General features: G+C 34.1%; 1 protein-coding gene across 1 annotated transcript; it reads right to left on the bottom strand.

Moving 5' to 3' along the window:
- Window positions 1-6,183: 6,183 nt before the first annotated feature.
- LOC141720526 (pleiotropic drug resistance protein 2-like) lies at window positions 6,184-14,887 on the bottom strand. The gene is made up of 19 exons (XM_074522983.1): window positions 14,503-14,887; window positions 14,227-14,347; window positions 13,515-13,603; window positions 12,633-13,008; window positions 12,438-12,528; window positions 10,991-11,891; window positions 10,729-10,889; window positions 10,411-10,514; window positions 10,101-10,266; window positions 9,940-10,014; window positions 9,260-9,408; window positions 8,705-9,037; window positions 8,268-8,558; window positions 8,111-8,194; window positions 7,866-7,999; window positions 7,533-7,760; window positions 7,099-7,270; window positions 6,678-6,932; window positions 6,184-6,583 (listed from the first exon to the last, which is right to left on the bottom strand). The coding sequence occupies exons 1-19, from the start codon at window positions 14,856-14,858 to the stop codon at window positions 6,314-6,316; spliced, it is 4,356 nt and encodes a 1,451-aa protein (XP_074379084.1). The 5' UTR covers window positions 14,859-14,887; the 3' UTR covers window positions 6,184-6,313.
- Window positions 14,888-15,846: the final 959 nt, after the last annotated feature.

Here is a 15,846-nt window from a genome sequence, read left to right as displayed (position 1 = left end):
GTGCCGTCAAATAGAGGAGGTCGTGAGCTAGACAGACCTTCACCACATCCAACGGGATTAATATACGCCATTCTGGATCACTTTTTGTTGTGTCTGTAAATCTGCAAATCACTTAACAAACACGTTAAAAAGCACTGCTCTGATACCAATTGTAAGGTCCCGTAAGAGGGCTATTTTAAGCTAGAAGGGGGGTTGAATAGCTTAATTACCAATTTAAAAATTTTTGTGGCGTTTTAAAAATATTTTATCCCTTTTTAAAACTTTACCGAGTGGTTATGCAGTTTATATGTGCAGAAAATAAAGTGCAAGAAAAGAAAATACCACACGGTGATTTTATCCTGGTTCGCGATGGCGCAACCTCTAATAGATTCGCTCACCCCTACTCCAGTCCCCGAGCTCCTATCCCGGACTCAGGATTTTCCCTTATAATAAACTCGCTCCTTTAGTAGGCGGAGAAGCCTTTACACCCTTTACAAGTATTTATCTTGGTGCGTAACACAAGGGTCACCACCTCAAAATAAATGTAATACCTACACAACTTATGTTAGACAATAACTCCCCGCTATTTCTTCAAAGCTGTTGTAGAGCCTTTGTGTGGACTTGGCTTCCTTAGCTTTTGTCGGTCTTGGATCTTAGTGATCTGGTCTTGGGTCTTTCCTCTTCTTCACGATGCGAAGACTACTAACTCCCCGTTAGTACGTCTAGGACTTGGGTCTTAGAAAGAGAATCACATCACGTCACTTCACCTCACTACAAAACTAATAAGACAATCCACGAAACAAAACAAATAGAAAAAGATTTGTTTTTAACTAGTATGTTACTGTACTAGCCCACAAGTAGTATAATATTAAAATAAGAATATTAAAACTAATTAGTTATACTTGACTTAGAATAATACAATATGGTCAAGTATATTTATAATTACTCCTTTATAGATTTAATAGAGTTGTGGAATAATATGAGAAGTCCCTTTTTATAAGCAATTATGGCCTATGACTTCTTTAGTATTCTTCTTCTTTCGATTAAGTATTTATGGATCGAAGAATACTTTAATTACAACCTCGGAGTTGTAATTTTACCTTTGAGTATATCAACTTAAGGTTTTAAGGTATACTTGTATATTGACGATTATAAGGTCAAAGTATACTCTCTTAACTTCAAGCACGTTTATAAGATTTATGAGTCTTAGCCAAGATCCAATTACATAAGTGCAAGTAATTGGCTTAAGATTTTGTTTTCGAAGTTTGGACGAATAATTACGAGTATTTTATAGATATCATAGTATAACCCCACGGAACACTGAAAGATGTTAGAAGGGGCATATACGATATGACTCGTAATTATTTATATACACGATATGTGTTAGCCAAGATCCAATTAAATAGCGTAAATTAATTGGCTAACTCGTGGATTTGATTCGTCCTTAATTTTAACGGATGATTACGAAGTAGTTTATATGGAACAAGCTATGATCCCCCGGAACACTAAAGATGTTAGAAGGGATTACACTTTTACTTCGTAATATTTTATATGTACGTTATTAGTTAGACAAGATCCAATTAAAGAGCGTTAAGTAATTGTCTAACTCGTACGATCCGTTTTAAGTTTTGACAAATTACGAAGTGTTTATAAGAGACAAGTAATAATCCCCCGGAAAGCACTAAAGATGCTAGAAAAGATTACGCTTAAACTTCGTAATTATTTTATGAGCACGAATGATTGTTAGCCAAGATCCAATTAAAGTGCAAGAAATAATTGGCTAACTCGTACTTGTGTCAAATATAATCTCCCCTTGGAGATAAAGTACTTTTCTTTTTAGATCTTCTCGTTGGAATGATTTATGTGAAGATCAAGTACTTATTCGAATTCTGAGTTCAAATCTAAGTTCTCCCTGAGAACTTCCTTTATAAGAGAGCTTTTATTAGAGATTAAGATGAAGTAGAGAAATTAAGTACAAAGCTTAAATACAAAGAACTCAAATAAGAAGCTAAAACTTTCCACTTTTGAAAAACGGTCGAAAAAATTCGACGGAGGTTCGGCCGGATTTTGGCTCTTTGGTCGAACTTGGGCAGCCCTTCGGGAGGCTGGAAAGTGGTAGTGGATGAGCTCACTTGGTGGGATAAATCTAAGTTGGGTGAATCTAAGCTTGGGTTTCAAAAATCTTGTATATATGTAAGTATATAGAAGAGAGAGAAGGTTTTTCAGAAGAAGTGTGTGTATTAAATTTGAAAGAGATGAAGAGAAGCACTTCTTGAAAAAATCCCAGCAATTTTGTGGCTCTTTAGCTTGAAGAAATTGAGTTGGGGTGGGGGTTTATTTATAGGAAAAGTTGGGTGGATTGAATGGTTGAGATTTGAGAAGGAATGAATGGTGGATGGAGTGTATCACATGGATTGATGACATGGCAAGTAGGTTGTGTTTCTTTGCAAGTGGGAAGGAAGCACAAGATAGTACTCATTCAAATCTCAGCTGATATATATATATATATATATATATATATATATTTTCCTTTTCTTTTAATCATTCTTTAAATACTTTAATTAAGGATTAAGCACCATTAACTATGACCACCCAAAAACTCTTAAATAAATATCATAAAAAATATGATAATTACCTAAATATTATAAAATGATGTCCTGAAAGTTTTGGTCAACTTTAGTCAATGGTAACTAGGACAAACGTGGTCAACTGTGGGACCAACTGCCTCGATTTTTGTGCCCGGACAAAAATTCTCTGAATGCTACGAAATTTTTACCATACTTAGAAAATACCATTTAAATGATCCATACCAAATTTTAAGTCATTCTAGAATGTGGAAGTATTTGATCTAAAAATGAAACTGTTCTGTCAGCCTTTCTTCCGAATAAAAATATCGTTGGTCTTGAAATAAAGGAGATGGATCTTTTGACCAAAGTTTTGACTTGTATAAATACTTAAAATATATTTCCTAATATATAAAATATATTTTGATGATAGGAAATGTGTTTGAGTATTTTTGAATAATTTTCTCCGAGAAATGTTGATTTTACGAAACGGGAGAAAATTACTGTAAGTATTCATAAATGAGTTGCGGAACTGAATATTAATATTCCAACCTTGAATATTAATAATGTTTGAATAAAAACTCTTTAAATGTAAGTAGAGATATATTTTGGATTGAAGAGTTAAATATTTTTGATATAGCACGAGACCTCTAAAGAATATTTCCAATATATTCTTTATTCTAGCTTGCTGCCATATTCCTGTTGCAACACAGATCTAAGAAATATCATATCTTGATATTTTTTCTTTGATCATATTGCCTTTAGAGATACATTCCATAAAGATATAGTTTTGATATTTTGCAAAAATGGAATATCTCTTTTATTTGTTTAAAAGACATGATTTTGCTAGTTTGACTTTTTGACTCTGATTTGGATCAATTAAATTCATGTCCTAATAGAGAGGATCTACATGTTCTTAATTTTATGTTTAATCGTACAAATACCAAAATAAATAATATATCGAAGATATCCTTTCACTTTCTTAGAGGAGCTCTCATCCATGTATAGGGTTTGACTATATTCTCCTCTAGTGTATCAAACAGACTGCTACTGAACTTTTTCGAGTGACCGACCAAACCACAAATGAAACAAAATATTGGGACATTTTTGTATTTAACGTAATCCATGCCCAGTCTCTTCCAGATCTTCTAACTTTCATTCTTCTTTTCAACGATTTAGATTGGTCGATTGTAACTCTTATTCTTGTATATTCACGCCACACTCCAATAATTTTTTTTGAACATGATTCAATATATTCCCCAACATAATCGCCTACTTCCTTGAGAATTCTCTTAGATATAAGCCCTACCTGCAAGTCATAGATTTTAACCCACAAATTCTCTTGGTATGTCTCCTTCATGCATTCGTTCTATGATCAACACTTTCCTATTAAAAGTTCACGGACTGTCACTTATGATATTCATCTCATGATAAAATTAAAAGATGTAGAGATTGATGTCAATCTTCCTTAATGGATATTCTTTTCCCAGGTCTCCATAGAAATGTCAACGTATGCTTCATGACTGTAAAGTCCACTACTCCATTTATGAATCGACCCACCAAGTACATATGAATATCCATCCCCTGTAAAGTGTCATGATCTTGTATCACGTCTGATTCGTTGATTGTAATACCTCCTTCCTCCTCATCTTCCAGGGTAACATTATTCACTACTTGAATAAGGTTATTTGTTGACGCCATCAATAATAATACTATTTCTTGATACAAAAACTATAATAAATGATAGGGAATAGACAAAAAGAATCCCAAAGAATTCTAAACATAAAAAATACACATACTACGTCACATACACAAGACATCCCCATGTCACATAGACAAGACTCAAATTTTATTTGTTAAATCATAACTTGATTTTATATCATTCTCATTATTTTCGTTCTCGGTATATTTCATTCTCATTCTCTGTGAACCTTATTTAAATAATAGTAGTAGTTCTTCAGTTGTATACAGCGAATCGTTTGAGATCTCGGTATAAACCATGATTTAACTTGATATCATCTAAAGCCGGCTTTAGCAAAAATTACTAGACAACCTTATAAATAACGAATAAGCGGTAAAATGTAACTTTATATTTCTAGGGGTACTTCATCAAATAATTGTTACTACGGGGCAAAATGTGCCCCGATACAAATAATTGAACTGAAATTCATAGAACCGAAATTTAAATAATATAATTTGATAATTATCCAAAAATTAAATTAAACCGATCTAAAAATGACTCAAATAAAAAATTTAACTGAAAATGATCCGAAATAATAAATCTGGTTATAAATTGAAACATATTAAAATCGAATAATATATCATCATAATCGAATATGACCAAGATAAGCAAAATTTATGATCCGAAAATATCACAAAATCTATATTAAAAAGTACTACATTTAATTAAAAAAATATTTTTGAAATCTCACAAATCGAAAAAATGAATAAGTTATGATCCGAAAATATCTTAATCGAATTTTTTACGATCATAAATCGAATTTTGTCCGCTTTTAATCTGAATTAGACCTGAATAAAATTATATCTGATCTGATGATCTCAAATTATGTAATGATCCGAAACTAATCCGATCAAAAACTGATCTAAATTATGAGGTTTACTACAGAGTTATGCATAGTGAAACTTTGTAAACAACAACTTTAATTTATCGAACAAAAAATCACAGGTGATGATTAAAAATATCACATTTTTTTAAATCGGTGACCTAAATATTAAATTTGAGATATGTGGTAAACAATACCATCGAGATACACTTTCTCAAATTGGGTATTTGAATACGCTATCTCAGTTTGAGTATTTAACTTATTTTTTTAATTTTTTAGAGCTGAAATACGCTTTCTGAGACCAAGGGTGTGTTTGGTATTGCTGTGGCAGATAGCAACAACAGCTTTTCGCTGAAAAGCAGTTAAAAAACTGTTTGGTAAAATTTAAAAGCTGCTTTTCGGAAAAGTGTTTTTGGCCTAAAAGCTGCTGTTGAAGAAAGCAAGTTCCCTTATACTTTTAGAAAAAGCTGTTTTTCAGCTGTTGCGGGAAGTAGATGCTGATTTTACCATCAAACCTTACCAAAAACATCATTATTTTTAATTTTTTGCATCAAAACATATACGTATCAAAAAAATTACCAAACAGTCATCTGATTTTTATAACGACACTTTTTCGAGCGGCACTTGTCCTAACAGCACAGCAATTTTTAACAGGATTCTCAAACAAAGCCTAAGTATATGATATACGCTTTTTCCCGAATATCCATTCTCAAACCCGGTATTTCAACCTATTTTTTTTTAAAAAAAATTAAAATATATATTTTTACATAAAAAAAATAAGAAAATAATTTTTTTTGAGATACCCGGTCTGAGAATAAGTCTCCCATCGATAAAATTGGTCAAAGTATTGAAAAGAAATAATATTCATGTCATTAATCCAAAAAATATTATTTTTGTCATTTTTTCAACCAACCTTAAACTCAGTAACCAATGAGGTGAAAATTAAAACCTTTAATGTTATTTTCTACATTCGAACACTTTATCATCAGTAACCACAAACACCGTCTTACCGCGGTCTTGTCTCCGCATCCTGCAAAATAATCGTACGCATTACACAAATCCGACGACTATACCTCTTCTATCTCACAAATTTATAGATAAATATTGTCGTTTGGATATAATAATTCCCCTCCTTTGTCATGGGAGAGAAACAAAAAACTTGTTCCATCACAATCTGTTACGGTTGGGGACCAACACGAAAGATGGTCATCTTCTTTGGTAGTTGAGGAACTTAATGCCATAAGCAAACACAAAAAGAAAGAGCAGAACCCAACCAATATGTGCTATGATAACTACGGGAAGAAAATTATTGTCGTAACCCAAGTTTTCTTTAATATAAGCCTTTACTGTCACATTAGTAGCTCCAGGCACTTCAAGAGCTGAGTCCTTATCACCCACTTGTGACACTACGAGCCCGTAGATTGTCCAAGCCACCGGTGATGCCCAATAGTACCATCTCCACCATATCGGTATTTGCTGCATTTATGCGTTCAGAATCATCTTTCAGTTATTTTCATCTATAATATAATAAAACGCATTTAAAAGCTTGGAAAAATTTGAATGACAGTACCGGTCCAGGAATGAGGAAACCGGAGAACAGATTCCAAAAGGATACAAAGAAGGACATGACTATTGCAGCAATTTGGACGCCAGGAGTTAAGGCAACAACCATCATCCCATACAGGGTAAAGTAAAGAAAGCACATGAACATGAAGTAGTAGAACAAGAAGAATTTTGTTGCTGTCCACTCAAATCCAATCATCGAGTACAGAATAAGTGTGTAAATGCCTGTTTGAATTCCAACATAGATTGTTTCTATAGCCACCTGCAAAGCAGTGCTGTTTATGGTAACAAAACTTTCTATGTAATTTGTGGACAGTGCACAGAATTAATACGTACCACATTTAGTTAGCCACATCTTATATAGTTCAAATAAGTCAGTTAACTTGAATTATAAGTAGGTTAACTTGAATTAAAAGAACATTTAATACCTGAGCAAAAGCATAGGGAAATGCTGAATACATCCCAGCTGCCCTTTCACGATAAAAAACAGTTCGTTCAATCGCAACAACAGCCTGCACTGAAGAGGCATTGGTGGCTCCAAGGAAAAGAACTGCTGCATACATGGCCCCCAAAAGATTCAGTAGATCTTGCTGTTTTCCCCTGTCAATATAAAAAATTATAATAATAACAAAAAAAGTGTTACATCTAGGTAAATACAGAACCAGAATAATGCCTTTCATTTTTAAACAGAGTGAGCACAACTAGTATTGCTACTTTGTTATGATTTCCTCTCCCAATTGGAATGATTAGAGGTTCAACATGGTTAAAATAAATGTCACATTCTTTTCTACCATATTCACAACAACTAACATGATAATCGTGCAGTAAGATGTACAAGTAAGTAGCTAAACCAACAACTTACATCTTGCTACCCATATCCCAGAAAATAACACCAAACATAAGACCGATAAATACTGTCAAGAATAACCGAATAGTGTTATATTGTGGGCTCCTCCAGTAAGACCAATGCTGTTTCCAGAAACAAGCTCTGCACTGGGTAATGAATGGTTGGGAGTACTTGGTTGGGAAAAATAGATCGTGGGAGCCAGGTGGTGGATTGCTGAGTTCTTCGATAAGTTTTTGATTTATTCTGAAAGAGAATATGTAGGAAGAATAAGAATCACAAAAATAAAAATATATGCAAAAAATGTGGTAAAACATGTACTGTAGTAATAAAATTACATGTTTTTCTCACCGGTATAATGACGAGTTTGCATAGATTTCAGCAAAATCAATATCCAGTTGGGCCTCAACTGAATCAGCTGTTACTTCCAACATCCATGTAGCAGGATTGTATCCTTTCTCAATTTTCGGAACCCCATGGATGGCCTACAAAAGTTTGCAGATGTTGTAAGTTAAAGAATTTTAGAAATTGATAATACGTTTGCCTGCAGAAAATATTAAAAACAGAACAATCATTAAGATACAATTATTACTCACTTCAAAGTATTCTACAAGTGACTGAGATTGCACACCTAGAGCCCCTGCATAAATTAATTGCCCTCCTTTTTTCATCAAAAGCAACTGCAACAAATAAAATGTTCAATATCTGGAAAAATCTGAAGACTCGGTATAAAGTTTGTTTTCCCAATCAAACCTCATCAAAAGATTCAAATATATCTATGCCTGGTTGGTGAATTGTGCAAACTACAGTTCTCCCAGTGTCCACGGTATTTCTCACAGTACGCATGACAATGGCAGCAGCTCTAGCATCAAGTCCTGATGTGGGTTCGTCCATGAAAATGATAGATGGATTAGCAACCAACTCTACAGCTATTGTTAGCCTCTTCCTTTGTTCTGTTGAAAGGCCACCTACACCTGGAAGGCCGACCAAGGCATGCCTGATTGGATCAAGCTCAACCAAGTCCATTATCTCTTTAACAAATGCCTGTCATAGATAGGCAAAAATCAAGGGAAATGGAAAGAGTAAGAGATATCATTATGTATATCCGAACAAAGTTTGATTTTATGGATACATAACAGCTTATCGGAAAGAATACTGGAGTAAATTATGTCACAACTTTTATTACGTACCTTTCTTGTTTCTGGTGTCACATCTGAAGAAAGACGGAGCCAAGCAGAGTATAGAAGTGATTCATAAACAGTGACATTTGGTGAATGAATATCATTTTGTTCACAATAACCGCAAACTCGAGTAAATGTTTCTTGGTTCTTTGGGTAACCAGAAACGTAGATACTTCCTTCGACGTATCCTCCAGTTTTTCTTCCTGCTAGCACATCCATCAAGGTTGTCTTTCCTGCGCCGCTAACACCTACAAGTGCTGTCAGTACCCCAGGTCTAAAGGAACCACTAATGTCTTGCAGCAGTTGGAGGCGTTCTTCTTTAACCCCTTGAGTCTTCATTTCCTGGTGGAAGAATTTACGTACTTTATACTAAAGATTCGATAAAATAAGGATAAATATATTTAGCAGTATTCACACGTTTTGGGATTGTTTGGTTTGGGTTCTCATAATCAGAAAATTAGCATTACAACTACACGATCAAGAAAACTGAATCCCCAAATGAACAAGTGAAAATGTAATTATTTTAAAAATGAAAATGTGAAACTTTTCAGGAAAAGGTCTTACAGCAGGCATATCCACATAGTAGTTGACATGGCTGAAAGCAAGTGAAAGTTGTGTGTAGGGCAAAATCATTCCTCTTTTTGATTTCTTTTCCAAGAAATTAACCATTGATCTTTGACACTGTGAAGTATTTACCATGTCGAGGTAGGTACCTGTAATTGCTTGAGACATTAAACAGTGTTTTTTATAGTATCATGAAATTGTATGAAAACTCTAGATAACCCATAAACATTTCAAATTCTCAACCCCGAGAAACATTGAAGAAGATAACTGTGAAAAGGAAAAATATATAGAGCTTGCTTTCAAGCAGCCTGCCAGCAATGCCATCATTGTTGGGAACTAGTGTTCATTAAAAGCATAAAGATAACCATTTTTTATCCGATTATAAACAATCTAGTACCTTTTCGCAAGTCATGCATGAAAAAATTTAAACTTGTATTCCAGCCTAAATTGTAATCAACAATATCGCACATACTAGTAATGTGGTAGATAATCTAGACCAGTATGTTCAATAAACCTTTAAGAATTACCGGGACTTGAAGTTCCTCATATATCTTTATGCAACAACTATATGTTGACAACAGACTACAACAATAGATTATAAGCCTAATATGAGGTGAAGAAATTAATTAAGTTTCTTTTATTAATTGCTTGACTGAAAATGCATAGGTAAAGCCTCAGACCTTCAGGTTTCTCCGTTGAGGACATTTTATTGCCATGTTCAACCTCGACTGCAGCTTTTGAATCACCCGCAAATGCTGAATCTCAGTAAATAGGAAGCTTGTTAATTTTAGATTCCAATTGAAAGTGCAACTAAACAGCTACAACCAGTAAATTTCCTTACGGTTCAAGAAAGCAAGTGCTGCAATAAATAAAACATTGAAGAGAAGGGAAAATCCAAATAGTGCTCCAATGCAAATCCAAAACCAATATTCCTCTGTAAAGAAACCTCTGGACTTAAGAAGTACTTTTCCCACAGTTGGCTCGTCGATTCGTGGATCTATATTTGGCTGCATCAAATTAATTATGCAATAAACTGAGTATTTACTGGAAAAATGCTTTTAAGGTAAATTTACATAAACAAATGGGCTTTTTTTATAGGAAAATGAATAAAGGGACAAAAACCAAGATTCAGGAGCCAAATCAGAACTTACAGCACTCCATCTTTTGTCAAGAAACTCATTTATTACAATGGCGTTCTGACCATACATCATCGGCGAAGCATAATATCCCCATGCCATCCAAGGTTTGATGTCATCTGCAGCCACATTAAGGAGCATACAAATTATGGGTAAAGAATGAAAAGATAAAAGGTGCAAGATAAGAACATGGAGTTACAAATACTTATCAGATATTCCGTAACATACAATCAAATAGAACATGGAAATGTTTTGACTTATTGCAACGTCAGCAATTTTCTGCAGTTAAAGAAAAGTGGAAGGCTTAATAGGAAGTAAAATTGTGCAACTTACTTTTGGAAACCACGAATCCTCCAAGTACAAAAACCAAAAGCAAGGTGAAGGAACCTAATGTGTTTGCAACAATTTGTGTTCTTCCCAGTACAGCAATGAACCGAAAGAGGGAGAGACCCATCTGATGTATACCAAAAAAAGCTAAAAACTGCTTGAAGAATCTGAACATGATTGTTAAGAGACGATATGTCACTAAAATAATTTACTAACCTTATTGAAAGTTATAGACTATTTGTATTATGTATATGTAAGTGTTTCATACCTGCTGGCACCAGGAGCAAATCCAATGGTGTAGTATGTGAGAATTATCCATATTGCCGACTCCATAAGAGACACGGGGATCCTGAGGATCCAAATAGGTAAAGCAAAAGCCCAAGCTGGATAAAACAAGAAATCCCTTTGCTTGAAGAAGACGGGCATTCTCATTACAGTCATTGCAAGCTCTGCCATTCCATTAAACATCACATTGATGAGACTGAAAAAAAGGGCTCCAAAATATTTTCCACCATCTTCCAGTGTTCCTGAAGGCATCTCTGTCCTTAAAAACACGGTCATGGTTATTAAAGCCATGATTGTGATCTGTGTGATTTTGAATATGTGTATAAAAGAATTACGCTTCATCAACAACCACTCCCTTGCGAAGCACGCCTTAAACAAGTCCATATTGGAGATCCCATATCTTTTTGTTGCCAGTGCAGCTGGGTGGTTCTTGGACTTAATATAAGGCACAGTAAGATCTGATGCAAGTTGTTCACCTATGTGAAAACTATAGAAGGCCTCCGCGAACTCAGAGCATGATACATATGTAAAAGGTTGATTCTTTCTAAACCAATATTGTTCTTGATCCTTTCTAGAAGTCACTTCTTGAAGAAAGTCTGCAACCCCTTTTCTCTCTGGACACCTGAAGCCCATAAATTCAAAGAATTCAAGAACATTTTCACGTGGACCTTGGTAAACAATTCGACCTTCTGAGAGCAATATGACATCATCAAAAAGATTGTAAGTCTCCGGGGCAGGCTGTAGAAGAGACATAACCATGGTAACATCCATTATGTGAACCATCTGCCTCAAGAATTTGACAATCTGATACGTGGTAGAACTGTCTAATCCCGTGGATATTTCATCCATAAAAAAGGCTTTCGCTGGCCCAACCAACATTTCTCCTGCATTAGGTATATTAAATTGACGTGATTTTATTCCCAATATGTACTATTAAGTAAAAAGTTCACCAAAACAAGCCTAAACTGGTGGAAACATACTATACTATAATTTATCTAGGACTTTGGTCACAACGTGAACTAGATTAGTGAACCATATGTGCAGTATAACCAACATCACCGATTAGTTTTTGTCAGAAGAGTAACTAAAAGTACTTACTGCACTAAAAGTATTGCAAATGTATCAGCAAGTACCTACACAACTACATTATACATAGATATGAACATTTAATTAGAAAAACTAAAAGTACTGATATATTGACCTGAACAAGAATATAACATCATGTTCAAACTTCTTTACACTGGCAGACAAAATGAAGAATTGAAAATTTGTCTGGAAATTTTGTGCTAGATTTTTTGCGACTGAAGAGCACTATCAAGCAAAGATATTAAATTAGGACGGCAAGTAAATTTGCTCCGAACTATCCAAAGTACTCGACAACAAGACGTGAAATTGTTCAAATTAGCTTACAAGCATTTTAAAAGACATACCAGCAGTGGCACGTTTTTTTTGACCTCCGGAAATTCCCCTTCTCATGTCATCGCCAACCATGATATCCGCACAAATATCTAAACCAAGGATCTAACATTAAGATAAAAGATAGAATTAAAACTAATTTCAGAATTCATAAACACTGTACTGATATAAGAAGCATCTGGTGTACTTATAATATAGAGTCAACAGACCTTTAGAACATAATCTGTAACAAAACTGGTATTTTGCCCCGCAACTGCTGTGGCCTTCATATATGCATCTATCTCAGGATCAGGTTTAATATTTGCTTGTTTTTCTCTCCTTGAGAGTTCTGAAAGTAGTTCATATCTTGTTCCAACACCCAAACATCGTCCTGAAAAATCTAGTGTCTCTCTTACAGTCATCTCTCCATGATGAAGATCATCCTTCCCGATGTATGCACATGTCCTCTGAGGCACAAAGTCATTAAGTTCATGGCCGCAGTAGGTAACTTTTCCTGATACATGTAGATCAGAGTCAAGCTTCCCTGCAAGTGCCAGCAAAAGCGTTGTTTTACCAGCTCCAGGTGGGCCTAAGAGCAAGCTCATCCTGAGTTTACCATATAGTATACTGTTAGAAATTGAAAACAGCAACGAACACAAGAGCGTGTATCTTCTCATGTTACATTTTACTTGGAAGCCAAATAGTGTTAAATAGTAAGTTTCTGTGCTGTTATTTTTTCATCTAGAAAATTGCAACATGCAAGGTCCGAGTTGGGGAATTAATTATAGCAATTCAGAACTCATTGTATGAATAGAAGTACTCATTAGGTCTACAGTAAACAAACTAACAAATTTAAATATGTAAAACTGCATAAGGTCTTTAGCAGTGGTGATCATCAACCTGAAGTCTAATTAAATTTTATTAATTAATCTAATATATTTAATTTGTCATTTTATCCGTCTCCAAGGGTGGCTAGATAAGCTGCCCAGACGGCCAGACGGCTGGCTCTCCACATGTACAAATCTTGAGTGCAGACACAACAATGCCAACAACAAAACCTTTCCACAACAATGCTGAAGTTCGGCAATTGTTAAACAAAAACAATAAAGTACCTCGACGGCTTCACTTTTCCGCTGACATCTTGAAGAATATTAATTTTTTGTTTCTTAGTTGCGGCAAGTCCAATCAGTCCAAGAATGCTCTGGTGTCAATGGAGGAACAGAACAAATTATTACAAAATATCTATACCATGAAGCACATGCAGAAACCAGTAAAACCATATCAATCAAGTAGCAGTTGCAAATGAAACCAATTCCAGACAGACCTCAAACCTTTTTTTACTACCTCATCAGTCACCCTCCACCACTGACAATTGACAGCCCATTTAAAAAAAATAAGAAAAAGAAGTTTAAGAACGTAATAAACCCACCCAGGAAAGGTGATGGTAATGCAGCTGAACTACAATTAACTCGAAAAGGCAACGGTGTTTGTGAGGCTGCAAATAAAAGGCTGAAACTGATATAGTTGTACCCAAGTTTAATAGCCTAAGCAGTAATATAACCTCCAAATCCAGCAAATTAAGCAGATATTTTGTCAATTCTGCACAGTAAAAGTATCTATTCTAAAATTAATAGAGACAATAATTTTAGCGAAGATCAAGAAAATTATTGATTTTTTCCGTAAACTTATGGATTCTTATAATCTGCAAAAACCACATTGAAGCTAGATATAGTGTAAAGGAAGAAGAAGAATACCCTCCTCAAACAAATAAAGACACCTGAAACCATGTGTACTCATAAAAAAAAGTTGTGTAACTCAGAATACCTCAATTGTATTCAGAGTAGAATTAAGCAAAGAAGGAAGGGCTCTGCTCCCTGTATGCACCTCTCCCTCCACCGATACATGATCAAACTGCACCTCGATTTTCGGTATTTCAATTCCAACTCTAAAGTATAAACATGCAAAAATATACTCTGTTATTTTTCTCCGTTAATCACAAAAATTTAAATACTCATCGGAAAAATAGAAAAACTTGAACATTCATACTACACACATAGATGCGCAACTATTATCAAAATCAAATATAAATTAACGAATTACCTATCAATCCTCTGCCTTGATCTCCTAAGAAACTTTTCATTATCCTCTTCAACAAATTTAAGTATACTATTCATCAACTGTTTTCTTGCACTATATCCAATTCTAGTTACATCTATTTCCTTTGAAACAACTTTTCCATTATCAAGAACTTGCTTCATGACCCCTTTTCTCAGCCTTTCAAACGTAGGAAGTCTCTCAATAGCTGCCCACCGCAGCTCTTCTTCATCGTCCATTCGACGACTACTCTGGCTAAAAACATCAGACTGAGCTTGCCACATTTCTCGAAAACTACCCGAAAATGTACGACGACTACTTGCTGATATAATGTTATCGTCGCATGCTAGAGCTGCAGCCATTGGAAAAAATATGTTATCTGAAATGTGTAGTTTCACTATTTGTACAAGTACTTGCTTATTTACAGCCCTGACGGTATTAACATGGCAACATGTGACTAATTCTGGTTTCCGATTTTACCCTTAGGCTATATTTTCAGCATCAATTGTCACCGATTACGGAACCTCTTTGTATTTATCTTTTATTCGAAAGTCGGATGAATCGATTGGTAGAGTTTTTTTTTTTGAAATCCATCGATTGGTAGAGATGTTCAAAAAATTAGAAGTACGAAATTCGATTCAATCTGATTTAAAAAAAAACCTTAAAATGTTTGATCCGGAAAAAAATCTAATCGGGTTCGATATGGATCCGTGAGCCTTAAAAGAACTTCCTTTTTCCTTGATAATCAGCCCGGTCCGGAACCCAAAAAGTTCGGATAAAAGCCCGAATTTAAAAAATTCCGAATAAAAACCCGGGCATTTTGAAAAACCCGATCAAAACCGAATTTTTTATATAAAATTTGAAAATATATAATACTTTTTATAATTTTTAAAAATTATATTATAATATTAGAAATAATTAAGGTATAGATATGATTGTTTGCTGATTTATTTCGTTAAAATTTTCTGTTTTCTTCACCAAATTAAAAGGTATTAAAAATAATTATTAAATTAATTATAATTGTAACATAATTTTATGATTATAAATTGTAAATATTGTCCTATTTAAATTTATTATTTTAGATTATAAATGATTGTTTGTTCAAATTTCTGTCACCATTCGTTTTTTTATCACAATAATTAAAGAAAGTATATTCAATTCATTTAACTGGTCTTTAATAAATTAATAATTAAAGTATACATTTAAAAAAATATCGATTTTAAAAATTTATGTCGATTCTAGTGGAAATGAATCTTCTTTTTATATTTAATTTAAAGTTTAGAAAATTGATAATAATCCATGAATTTGTAAAGATCATTGTTGATTTTAATTAAACGTATGTTAGCATCG

Source organism: Apium graveolens, chromosome 4, assembly GCF_009905375.1.
Source record: "Apium graveolens cultivar Ventura chromosome 4, ASM990537v1, whole genome shotgun sequence".
In the NCBI taxonomy this organism is placed as follows: Eukaryota; Viridiplantae; Streptophyta; class Magnoliopsida; order Apiales; family Apiaceae; genus Apium; species Apium graveolens.
This window is presented reverse-complemented; position numbering and strand designations above follow the sequence as displayed.